Source organism: Lissotriton vulgaris, chromosome 3_1 (assembly GCF_964263255.1).
Source record: "Lissotriton vulgaris chromosome 3_1, aLisVul1.2, whole genome shotgun sequence".
NCBI classification, from domain to species: domain Eukaryota; kingdom Metazoa; phylum Chordata; class Amphibia; order Caudata; family Salamandridae; genus Lissotriton; species Lissotriton vulgaris.
In genome coordinates, this window is record NC_141689.1 from 939,804,448 (window position 1) to 939,816,968 (window position 12,521).

Sequence of the window (12,521 nt, forward strand, 5' to 3'; positions counted from 1 at the left end):
TTATCCAGGGAGGTGAATGTGCCAAGCTCTTTGATAAAAGGCTCTAAAAAGAGCCCTCCTTGTACCACTGCCCTAGCCTTTGAGGTCACCAGATCCCCCAAATTTGAACGACGCCGCTCGGTGGACAGGGCACATTTCACGTTCCCTAGAAATCACTGGGTATTGTGTCCAGAATGAGAGGGTCTCTGGAGAGATAGGGTGGCCTGATGCCTTGGCCTTTTCCGCCAGGTTCAGAATCTTGGTGAGGGGCCCACTGACATCAAGGAGTTTGACCTGGCAGGAGCGCCAGGACATATCTATACCTTTCTTAAGGTCCCGAATATACTTTTGCAAGAAGGTGGCCAAGCTATTCTGGCTGATGAAGGGCTGATAGCCAGAAACTGGTCCTAGGATGCTTTATTCCGGTCCAGGGAAGACATGGCTTGGTAGTTCGGGCTGAACTGTGCCCATGAGGCACAGGGTCAAGGCTGATTTGCATATGGCCATGTCTGAACTGGGGTGGCTTGGTGAGCAAAAAAACGATGGATTTAGGACCAGATCTCTGCTGGGGGGGAATGTATCACATTGCTCTGCATTCTGTCCATCAACTGTTTTTGCAACTAACAATAAATACAGCATTATCTTATAGAGGTGCAAAACAATAACATTAGTTTTATGGTCATTCAATTAGTTGTTCAGAATTTGATTAGAACATAATTTACATTATATTCACTAGAATCAATTTCTCCGGTGTGTTGACTGTGGGGGCTCTACAAGACAGCTCAACTGTTATTTTCACAGAGAAGGGAATACCTTTGGAAGTTACAATAGGTTTCTGTAGAAGGGTGTAGCTTTAGGGGAGAGCTACTTTCCAGGAAGCTTTCCACCATGTGTATGTTTTCAGGGCTGTGGAATTTAATATATTATCTACTAGTCCATGGGACAGTTTGCTTCATAAATCTACTTGTCCTATTTCAAAAGCCACTTGTCCTTGATGTTATGTAGTGCGATGAAAAATTATGACAGCAATCTCATTATATAAGAGCTCGGATAATTGGCCCTGTGATTATGCCAGAGCTCATACCATAGTATGCTTTGAATACTAGGCAATTACCTAATTTTACCACTTTTCTGCAGATCTACATACTGGGGCTGGAAGTAGAGGTAAGCAATAGTTCCCCATGGTTAGAATGCCCTTTTGAGTCAGTTCAAACCTACAAACTTGTATGTTTATGGGTTTTCCTCACTGCATATCAAATCTCTTCCAATACAGAGAAAGGCTGGAAATGTACTCCTGACATTGGCAGAAGTAAAACTTCTTCCAGGATTGGGGGAAAAAGTGGTGGGTGGGAAAGTGGACTTGTTACCGCTCAACAGGTTTTCGCATTAAAAAAATCTACACATACATTTTTGCTCGTGCTAAAATGTAGTTCATAAATATTTTCTAGGATTACAATTTCCTGACCTACTTTTGTAAATTCTTGTGAGTTCATAAAAGCCGTAAAATCTGCACTAATGCAAGGACATATACCACGAGTGCACTTTTGTGACTTTCTTTAAGAATTGGGCCCCTATTAAGGTCTGGAGTTAACAAGACCTTTTGTTTTTATTACAATTCTATCTCTCTCCATCTACCAGCTGGCTTCACTGTGAGTGACAGCATTCCGCTCTTTCACAAGGAGCATTTCAGCACGCAAAGTAGTTTTGCTCCGTGCCAGGAACTACTGTGACAAAGTGTGTTTCTTGGATCCAAAAATAATTTTGCTTTGGTGAAGGTTTGCTAGAATGATGAGGGCCTGGCAGCTCCCAAAACAATTAAGTTGTACAAAAAAAATTCAAAACAAGACACGCATTGAAAAAACCAAAAGGCTGTCCACCAATCGTATGCCTATTGGCTTTGCCAATGGTTGTTTATTTCCACGTTTCCTATCATTTTGTTGAAACTGGTTACACTTATTTTCCCATTATGAGTATTTTTCGGAAATACTAGCATGCATTCACACATTTTACTAAATGATGCTTCAACAAAATGGTACCTAAAATTTCACAGTAGTTTAGAAATCATTTTTTTCCTAGTAGCATTTTTTTTAATTAATATTTTATTTTGAAAGCAAAGAATCCTCAATCTTGCCTTCAAGCTTTTGCATATATTCGCATCTAATCAGATTGCATCCTGTAACCATTTTCGTTTCTTCATATTGTTCAACTTTGCAAACGTGTGTGCACATTTTTATATTGAAACCACTGTCAGTAGTGCAGTCATTTCCTTTTACTGCTCACCCTAATAATAAAGGCTAGGTATTAATTAACCATAAATACAAGTTCAAACAGCATTAACATATGGTCACAAATATTACTTTAACTGCAGACAATACCATTTTCTGATCCATAATGTGGTACTGTAATCTGGCAGCCAAAGGGTTTGGTCTACTTGTCTAAAGGACAAAATAAACATGAAAACTTTTTGTGCTTGACCCCAAACAATATGTCCTGGGCATCAGGCTATAGGAATTCCACACTCTTGGTTTTACTACATGTGTGTGTCAGTTAGCCTGAAAGCAAACTTAAGGAGACCTTGTCTCTCTTCGAATGTAAGGAACACGGGTTACAGTTGGGAATATTTGAGGATAAGACAGAAGATCCTAGTTGGAGGTTTCCTTCAAAGTTACTTTGTACCATACCGAGTGAGAGCTCAAAATTTGATGAGGAAAGGCAGAGTTTACATTGTTGCTGCACATGAAAGAAAGACTTAAGTAGCCTAAACTTTCCACCCAATAGAATTCAGGGTTCTTTTGGCTTCACTTCGGCACCAAGGTGTCACACATCACAAAGTACTGATGGAAATCCATTGGCTCCCCCCTTGCCGGCTCACATCTTTAAAATCGCTACATCATTTCTAAAACCATCACAAACAGTTCCCCGCTTATCTTGCAGACAAGCTCACATTCTCTGGTGGGTCTCAGCACATAAACAGCCATGGCACCATCACACTGCAGTCTATGTAGTGTAAAATGGAAAAAACAAGGCAACAGGCCTTTTCCATCTTTATACCCAGGATCTGAAATAACACCCCTTTATCGATCCGGACTGCTCCAAAGCTGCTCAGATTTAGAAAACAGTAGGTTCACACTATAAAAAATACCATACACATACATACATGCATGCATTATGGTTTTGCTTTCAAGGGCTACTTTTGGCGGTGGAGGGGCTGTTTTTGTCTCGCTTTCTAACTGTGAAGGGGTTCTACCTGCATTTTCATTCTGCCACTGGTTTGGTTTCAGTGAGTTCGATCTACATTGCTTTTCCAAACTCATTGGAAGGATGTTCTTTCCTTTTATTCTATTTTGAGTAGGGTGACAGTTTAAGAGGGCCAGAGCGGTCTCGTTTTTGGGACAGTTCTCGTGCAGTGACCTGTGGTGGTCAGCCTGATGAGCCCTGTCAGTACCCCAGGCAGAACATTATTTATGACATTTATTTGCCAAATGCTGTGATTGTGGCCTGGGCTGAGTTTGAGCTTGTGAGTTACTACAGTCAGTGTTCTGCTGTATTAGTATCCAGCGGACTGAGCAGTGTGATTCCTCTCCTTGTTTCCCATATTCTCGGAGGTGTCTTTCACCATGGACCATGCTGATGATTGTTCTCTAGATTGCCCACCCACCCACTGCTCCTGCACTAGTGTTTGGAGGGGCAGCCCATCTGGTTCTTAATTGGTGGCCAGTAGACAGTTATGCATGGCAAAACATTTGTATGTCCATGATGTGTGGGCCTTCGGTTCTTGCTGCACTTTGATGCTTGCTTCCCCTGGATGCTTTTACATACTTGCTTGGATTGCTGGATGTCTGGATGCAGAGAGATCACCATGGCTTTGGTGTAGGGGTTCCGGAATTGCCTTGGTGACTGAGTGGTAACTTTTCACAACTACTCCTAACACTGTTAAGACCCTTATGGCCTATTCCTACATCTGTCCGGGGTGTTCTACTACTAGGCTTGCCAGCTTTAGTGACAATCAGTTTCTGTTTTGTCTTTGACACATGTGCCTACTATTGAAAAGTGACCCGTTTGAGTGGTCGACCTCAGTTTTTTACTTTTTTGGGGACTCACCTGATGGTAGCCTTGATCTCAAACACTGGGACACTGCTATCCAGAGCCCTTTGTATGTGCTTTGGCCCCTGAAATATATTGACATGGTCTTAAAACAGGGGTGGTGCTTTTACCTTTCCAATAAATCCTAAGTATATGATGCAGAAAATCAACCATGACATGGAAGTTAAATGCCACCTGTGGTCTGCAGCTGCTATTATGCCATCCACTACAGTGACCCTCAATACAGGGTCCTAGCCTACCAGATATAGCCTGAGTGTTTCAGTGATAACTGTCAAAATAACACTTTTTTACAGGTAAAGATCTCCCCTTTAAATATTAGTAAGTCAATCCTAAGAAGCCCTTGTAGCCCACAAGATTTGTGTAGGTATTAAAAATCTAATTCAATGACGAAGTCAGATTTTTAATAACCCCTAAAGGAAAGTAACTTTTAGAAAGTTACCTGTTCACTGTCAAAACCTTCAGGAGGTTAATTATCATTAGCCAGTGAGAACTGACCAGACTGTACTCTGACTGGATGAGGTATGATAAGGTGTGAAATTCCTCCCAGGAGGTACACAATATGTCAATTTGATTGATGGGTCAACCTGAAGGGGCAGAGAGGACTCATCGGAGTTCAGCAGAATATTTAGGGTGGGGGTTGTGGGCATGCTGTAGGCACAACACTGACATATCGTGCCTGACAGGTCTCTATGAGGCACAAGTAAAACGTCTTTCGAAAGGATCAAGATGAAACAGAACGCTATGTGCTTCCCCTGTATGGTTTCAAGAGGACTCTGCGTATGTCCCTCCAGGCATTTGACTCCTTTTTTGTTGTCGGTCCAAATCCTGCTTCAAACTGATTTTAGTGTTACTTGTGGGAGTACGCAGGTGATTTCCATTGTCCCCTCCCGGATCTCAGAGCCCAAGTGTCATTTTGACATTTCCCTGGCACATGTCTTTTATGGCCTGTTTGCAGTAAGGAAGTAAAGAAAAAGCAGGTAGGCAGGGAACTTTTACTCCATTGGTCATAGAGGGACTAGGAGTGTATTTGGAGGTTGGTGAAACGTACAAAGCTTAACCGTCATCTGGCTTTCTTCGGAACACTTTAAGGATCTGGGGAGGACTCTAATAGGATCCCCCTGCAAAGTATCTGAACGATAGCTCCACAGCGTTGGACTAAATTTCAGCTTTGTCTGGCTAAAGGCTCCCAACTCCTCTGAAAAATACAAAAAGCCCCATTCTGCGTTGAGATTTAGAACATTATCAGCTATAAATTGCCAAGTCTCCAGCAGGACCAAACAGTATCAAGTATCCAGCCTTTGGTTCCATGGAGGTAGCTACAATTTCAGTGGAGACTCGCTCAAGGAGGATTTTTCTTCTGAAAAAGTGACAATGTCCCTTTCTGCATGGGGAGGTGGAAACTTTACAAATTTTGTACTTCTAACCTTTTCAACTGGACCAATCCACTTGAAGGACCGGTTCGTGGAATTCCAGCCGTCTTCACCCCGAGTGGGATGGGTATGCTCAGACGTGAGTCCCATGTTTCTCCACACCACTGGATTCAAGCAAGCCTGGCTGAAGACGGCTGGAATGCCAGAAACCGGTCCTCGGAAGCTTGTTTCCGGTCCAGGGAAGGCATGGCTTGGCAGTTTGGGCTGGACTGTTCCCATGAGGCACAGGGTCAGACTGATTTGCATATGGCCATGTCTGAACTGGGGTGGTGTGGAGTGCAAAAAAACGATGGATTTGGGCCCAGATCTCTGTACTGGGGTGAGTGTATGACATTGTTCTGCATTCTGTCCATCAACTGTGGTTTTTGCGTTAGTTCACTGAGTGGCAACTTATATGGTCATGACCTATGAGGAGCCAGCTTGGAGACAGAGCAAAGGTGCCACCTGCTGGTGCAGGAGAACTATTTCAAGTTTCCAGATCCAATCTGTCATCTGGGAAGATTCATGAGGTGATTATTTGCATGAGAAAAATTATTAAGGAAGGTACGTAACTTTTTCTTCTCTGCTCATAAGACTTATGCAACCAATTGCCTCATGCCACAAACCAGAATCTGCACCGGACTCCTGCTTGCTGGCAGACTTCAAGTTAAGAACCCCCCTCCCCCTTCCACCACCTGGTTATCCTCAGGCTTCTCTGATGTTCAAAGAATCCTCAAATTTTCCTTCAGAGAAGGAATCTATGTGGATACTCTGAAAATATCCCATATCAAATCATTTAAAGAATCTCCAATTTCATCCGAGTAATCCAGACAATTGCAGTTCAATTACCAATGGACCCTTTCAGAAAGATAGTGCAGGTTTAATACAACTTAACAGCCACATTGCAGCTCGAGAATAGCCTCCACATGGAAGATCACTGAAATGGAGATGTCACCCTTATACCTCACTTTTCAGCTGCTTTTCATGTATAATCATCCCAACCCACCTCCTTCACCTCTGATTTGGACACTGAACTTAAGGCCTTAAGCTCCATCTCATCCTTCCTCTCAAAAAGCCTCCGGTTTCCTCATTCAGTCGACTATAGCATACCATAGGCATTATCATTGATTGAGTCCTTTACAACATGAACCTGAGGCCAATGCCCTACCTCATCAAATCCTCTGGGATTATCTAATACAATTATCTGGACAGCATACAAATGTTGCTGACGCTGGATCCAGAATCAAATGCTGGCTGCACCGTACCCAGTTCTCACCTTCCCACCATCCTTCACTGGTTGACCAGCTTCCCTATGAAACTGAACACTAAAAGAACAGAAATGATGACTTGTGGATCCCCGACACATACGATGCCATCTGCTTGGACGCCTGCTAATCTAGCAGCCCACCCACACCGGAGAACTCAGTGAAAATCCTTTGGTTTTCATTCCAGTTGGGAGTACTATAACTAATTCGGGCACAAACTACTCAGTAAAAGAGGACATCTCTACTAATATTGACATGCACTATTTTATTTCTTAGAAATGGTGCTCTCGTTACCCAGGTCGATATGTTGGTAGTTGAGCCATTTCAGATTGTGTCTTTCTTATGGAACCTGAGAAACTTGGGAGCTCTGTGTCAGAGGTGGATATTATTGAAAGTTAAACCACTTTTTACTAAATTGCCAAATGCATTTCATTTACCTTAAAGTAGTCATCCTGCGAAATCCTGCTGCAGTTTGGAAGCTCCGTATGAAGTCTTTTTGTCAAAGTTGTTTTCCCACCATTTGTCACGCTTGACAAAAATAAAAATATGAAAAATATTATTTGAGAATGATGGTAAAGTTATGAAAATCGTCATAGGTACGCATGCAAATGTAATCAGCATGAACCAGATGTATTTAACCTGGCGAACATATTCTAAGTATTGAAAGTTAAGGTAGTGAAAAGTTAAGGTAGTAAAAAAGAAACTTTTTCATGATCATTTATAATCAATTCCACTCTTACATTCTTTTATCAAACGTTATTTACCTTAAATTCAAGGTAACAGCAAATGTTGAGTGGATTGATGTGAATTGATTGAGTGAGCACCAGGGCTGTGGTACTGCACAAGGCTGGCCGTGCCAGGCCATGCGACTTTTAGTGGTAGTCAGGACTGGATACAACCTTCCATATAGTTCAGTCTTGCAGAACATATCAAATAGGAGTTCAGGGGTGCAGGGCCAGTAAGACTTCACATATAGGTAAACGTTGAGTGACATTTCACGTGCACCTGGCTGGCTGCTACAAGGGAAGCGCAGGGTTAGAGGCACACTATGAATGAAAGGCTAATGAGAGATGAGAACGAGGCTACAGGACTCAAGTTGCTGGGTGAAGTACACCTACCTACCTTTATTCCATTTTCAATTTCAAATGAAAGGACATGCAAAACACACCCTGGTGCGCGGTTCATTCTCCCCTAATTGTAAATAACTATAAGTACCTATTCCCATAAGCATTCTGCTCACAGAGGCAGCAGAATAGGTTCTTGTGCTGGCCCCATATATTTAATTTAACCAAGATAGTATAACAACCAGAGGAGTTTCAAAGCTGCTCACCAGGGCTACAAGCACCACCATCTGGGCATCAAACACTTACCATATTTTACGTCCTATGTTTACCAGTGAGTGAGTTTAGTCACATAATGAATGGCAGACGTTCCCCCTTATTTTGAGGGCCATGAACGGTGCAAGTTATATTGATTGAACAATAGTAACAGTAAATTATATTTTGAAATAAATAAAATACGTTGCACCTCAGAATTAGGGCAAAGTCAGAAGGTGTGGCCATGCAAATATGCTCAGTTTCACTGCTCAGCTCTTAAGCTTTGTTATTTTCAAATGTATCCAATTCATAGCTCTGAAGGCAAGGCATGTAGTTGTTTTTGAGAGATGTTTTGTTGTGGCTATAAAAGACTCTAGATAATGACTTTATTACGACTTGTGTATTAATTGTAAGATAAAAACTTCTGATATGATCAAGTGAGATGGTAGCAGGTTCGATAAACGCAATCTAAAATCCTGACTGCTGGTTCTACAATAAATAGAGGCAGTCCTAAATCTCTGCATCCTTTGACCATGACCTGGCCCACCACTGCTATTAAGAAAAAAATAACACCCTTCAAAGCTATGAATATATTTACTCACGGAAGCGTAAATGTAAAGAAAGAAATTATAGATATCTGATGGGACAGCTCCAGGATGTGAAGTGTGAGGGCAAAGGCTTGAGAAAGCATGTAATCAAAAGAGAGCTCACAGACCTGACAACTGAGGTCCCATCATCACTTGAGGCAGTTGAGGCACATTCTCTCTACTATACAGACAAGATTGAGAACTTGGAGAATCCCTGTCATAAGGAAAATATCGAAATCTGCAACTTGAAGGGAGGCATCAAGGGCTCAAATAGCAAAATAGGACTCATTTAACTCTTCCTGCAACTTAATGTTTAGATCATGTTGGAATAAGTACACGTAGTTAGGGAAAATACATAAACTACTGGCTAAAATTCTGAAAGACATTTAGGACCAACTACTCTGCCTACACATTAAAGAAAGTATTTTCAGAGTGGCTGGAATAGGAGACAAAGCCATTATCTGAGATAAAATGAGAGAGTTGTACCACAACTAAATACAGGACACCCTATTGAGATGGCACCAGATCAAGCAGGAGACAGCCAAGCTACCAGAGGAAGTCACATATAAAAGTACTCCGAACTCTGGTATCTTGTCACAGTAAATTGAATTGCCTCAGAACATCATACCTCTGCAGGAAGGCCTTTAATCCATGCACGTCCCAGATGGCCTTTGATTCATGCACTTCCCAGATGACCCAAGTGAAAAAATATCTGACCCTCCTGACTCTTTCGTAAGATTCAACATAGGCTAGGAAACAATACAAAACATACAAATATAGAATCAAATAGTAGGAGTGGGATAGTAACAGTATTGGGCCACTGAGCCTCATCTTTCTGACCCCTAAAGACACCTCCCACCAAGCATCACTCCCCCCCTCCCATGTCCCTTAACCCGGTGCGGAACATTCTATTAAGCAGGCGGGGCCACGTCGGCCAACGGATGTGCGCAGCACTACGGAGGTAGTGCTCGCGACGGCCGTATTAGTGAAGCGTGGGGGGGAGCGAATAGCGGAGGCAAATGCTCTACCCGGTCTCTCACCCTCACCATATTGTCAAGCTTTGTGGTATTTCCCTCTGAATTTGCACTCACGTTCTACAGTGTCATGGTAGTCAGTTAGTAGTTCGCGTAGGTGTGCCTGCAGTGTAGGAGAGGGCACTGACTGGAGAGTAGACTCAGTCTGCCTCTAGTTTGTAGAGCGTGTGTCTGATGTCTTGGAGTACCCCGCCACTTTTTGCCAGGCAGATACCCCGTATGGTGACTTTAGAAGCCTCCCATATCGTAGAATATTGAGGAACGGAGCCAGCGTTACGGAGGAAGAAATCTGACATTTCTTGTTCTATTTCATCCTTAAAGACAGAGTCAAGCAGTGAATGCGGATTGAGGCGCCATGCAAAATATGGGGGCTCCTCTTGCGGCGGGGTGAGGGCCAGCAATACAGGAGAGTGATCCGAATACGTGCGTGGCAGATAAGGGGTGTGTGCCGTCCAAGTTGCTAACCCTTTGTCGATTAACCAGTAATCTATGCAAGACCAGGAGGCGTAGGCAGAGGAGTAACAGGAGCCTTGCAGTGTTTCTGGATGGTGGGTCCTCCTAGTTGACGAGACAGTGTTCCCCCACAATGTTCCTGAGTGTTCGTTGAGAAGCTGTGTAGTGAAGAGATTGCGGGTGCGACCTGTCTAGGCTGGGGTTGTGTGACATTGAAGTCTCCTCCCCATATCAGGTGTGTGGTATTAATGTCCTGTACCGTTCCCCATAGCACCCGGAAAAACTCTGGATCATCTGAGTTTGGGCCATAACATGATACCATATGTAGGAAGGTGGATATCTGACTATGTTTACCCCCAAACTTTTTGCCTGGTGTTTAGCTGGTTTTTGACTTAGTTGGCCTGGGATCCTGCTATTCAGGGCCCCAGGCTGATTGCTCTCTCCTTAAAATGGACTCCATGTACCTTAGGTGCATAACCCAATTGGAATTGGTTCACCTTATTGGCCCCTGTAACAGTGTACCATAGGTACCCAGGGCATAGGTGTTTCCAAGGCCTACCAGGGGCTGCAGCATGTATTGTGCCACCCCTGGCCTGGCCTCCATATTTGACACAACTGGCTGATCACTCAGCTGGGGTAAGTTGGTGTAATCACCTCTTACTTAGATATAGTATCCCTATATCTAACCTTAAACTGGACACATATGTTCCTATCAGCCACTCCTATGGAAGGCCTCTTCAATCCTGGAGGCAGAATGCTTGGAAATATGTGAGATGGTGCTCTAGCATGAGCTGAGCCTGTTTGCAGCTGTCGGGAACCACTCCCTAAGCTGTTCCGGGATATTGCCATACCATATACTCTTAAGTGCATTATAATCCTCGCGGTTAAATGCTATCTTTGGTTTGGCTTTATCAAAACATGTCGAGTAAGGTGTCATACGAATTGGAATACTATCCCCTCGACAGTTCTGTCGACGGGGATAGCATTCCACCCTTCTAGAGGGACACGACATGTGTGTAGCCTTAACCCCGGTTAAAGTTAACCAGAGCCTTAGCATCACAAAATGGATGCTGCCACCACAGACACGAGTCTGGCCTCCTGCTGCTGACCGAAACTCGGCAGATGGTGGCCTGGACAAAGGGTTTCCTGCCTTGGGAGGTGCGAGCACCACCCCAGACAGGGTTTTGTGTATTGGGTAGGACAGGGCTGAATAGTTTGAGACATGCCCGGGGCACACAAGGTGTCCCCGTGCATAAGCCAGTCCAAACCGGTCCTGGGACTTTCCAGACCCAGGCCTGGCGAGGAGCTGGACAAAGGAAAGGGGGTGTAACCGCCCCCCTTCCTGGTTCCTCCCAGAGGAGGGACCTAGTAGGTGATCCACCCCTCAGATTGGGAATAAGAGTGGGAGCAGTGCCATTGCACAGCAGATCATCCTGAATCAACTTTAAACAAAGAAGAAGACTGGACTTCGACATTCTGCTGCTCAGAAGACTGAAGAGAATCTCCCTTGTGGCCTAGGAGTGGCCACCCTGTGAATACAGGTACCAACCAGCAACTCGACGTCTGCTTTGCCGCCGCCTCCCGCCGGAGCCCGAGCCCAGAGCCCGACAAGACCCAGACTCCCAGACCTCTCAGAGCCCGATCCACAGTCCCTGCAAAGAAGGGACCCGTGGAGGCACCGAGTGACGTGGGACCGGACATCTTGGAAGACACTCGAAAAGCTGACTGCGCAGCATCTGAGGTATCCTCGACGTTGTGCTTTGGGGATTGAGAACCCCCACCACCGAGCAGCCCTTGCACCGAAGATCAGCCCCCCAGCATCTCCACGATCTGCGTGGGGACCTTTTGCATTGTGCCACTCGACGCGCCATCCCGGCCACTAGCCACGTGGTCGGCGGCCATCTTGGCGATGAAACCGACGAACTGCACAGCGGGTCTGGTTGCTCCAGACTTGCCCAAGCTCCTGTGAAAAGGAGCACTCGCTCTGACCTTGCTGATCCGAGTGTTAAGCATCTTTTGATTCCTGTGTGGCTTGCATTAGCCAAGGCCTGTTTGCTCCGATCAGGTCGCCGACACCGCCAACAGCGAGAAGCCTGCGTGGGACAGCTCGTGACCGACTCCTGGACGTCCTCGACTCCCGGTGTCCACGTGGCTGCACAGAGAAGCTACCCGACAACGCCTGTTTGAACCCGACATCGCCTGGTTCCAATCTGGTTCCACGGTAGTCACTGGCTAGTGACTTTGAACATTGTCCCCTCTGCTTTCAGGTCTTCACAACTTCAGATCCACCCTTGGATCCACCGGAACTCTTCACATCGAGCCGCCTGCAGCATCTTCAGCTCCAAGCACCATCGACCAGCGTGACGAAACCCGA

At 44.7% G+C, this 12,521-nt stretch overlaps 1 protein-coding gene across 2 annotated transcripts in view; it reads right to left on the reverse strand.

Moving 5' to 3' along the window:
• Positions 1-12,521, reverse strand: part of NMRK1 (nicotinamide riboside kinase 1) — a 290,257-nt gene that overhangs the window by 195,066 nt on the left and 82,670 nt on the right. For both annotated transcript variants that reach the window (XM_086961285.1, XM_086961286.1), the window contains exon 3: positions 7,195-7,285. In XM_086961285.1, the coding sequence (XP_086817411.1) occupies positions 7,195-7,285 (91 nt within the window). The remainder of the gene's footprint in view (positions 1-7,194; positions 7,286-12,521) is intronic.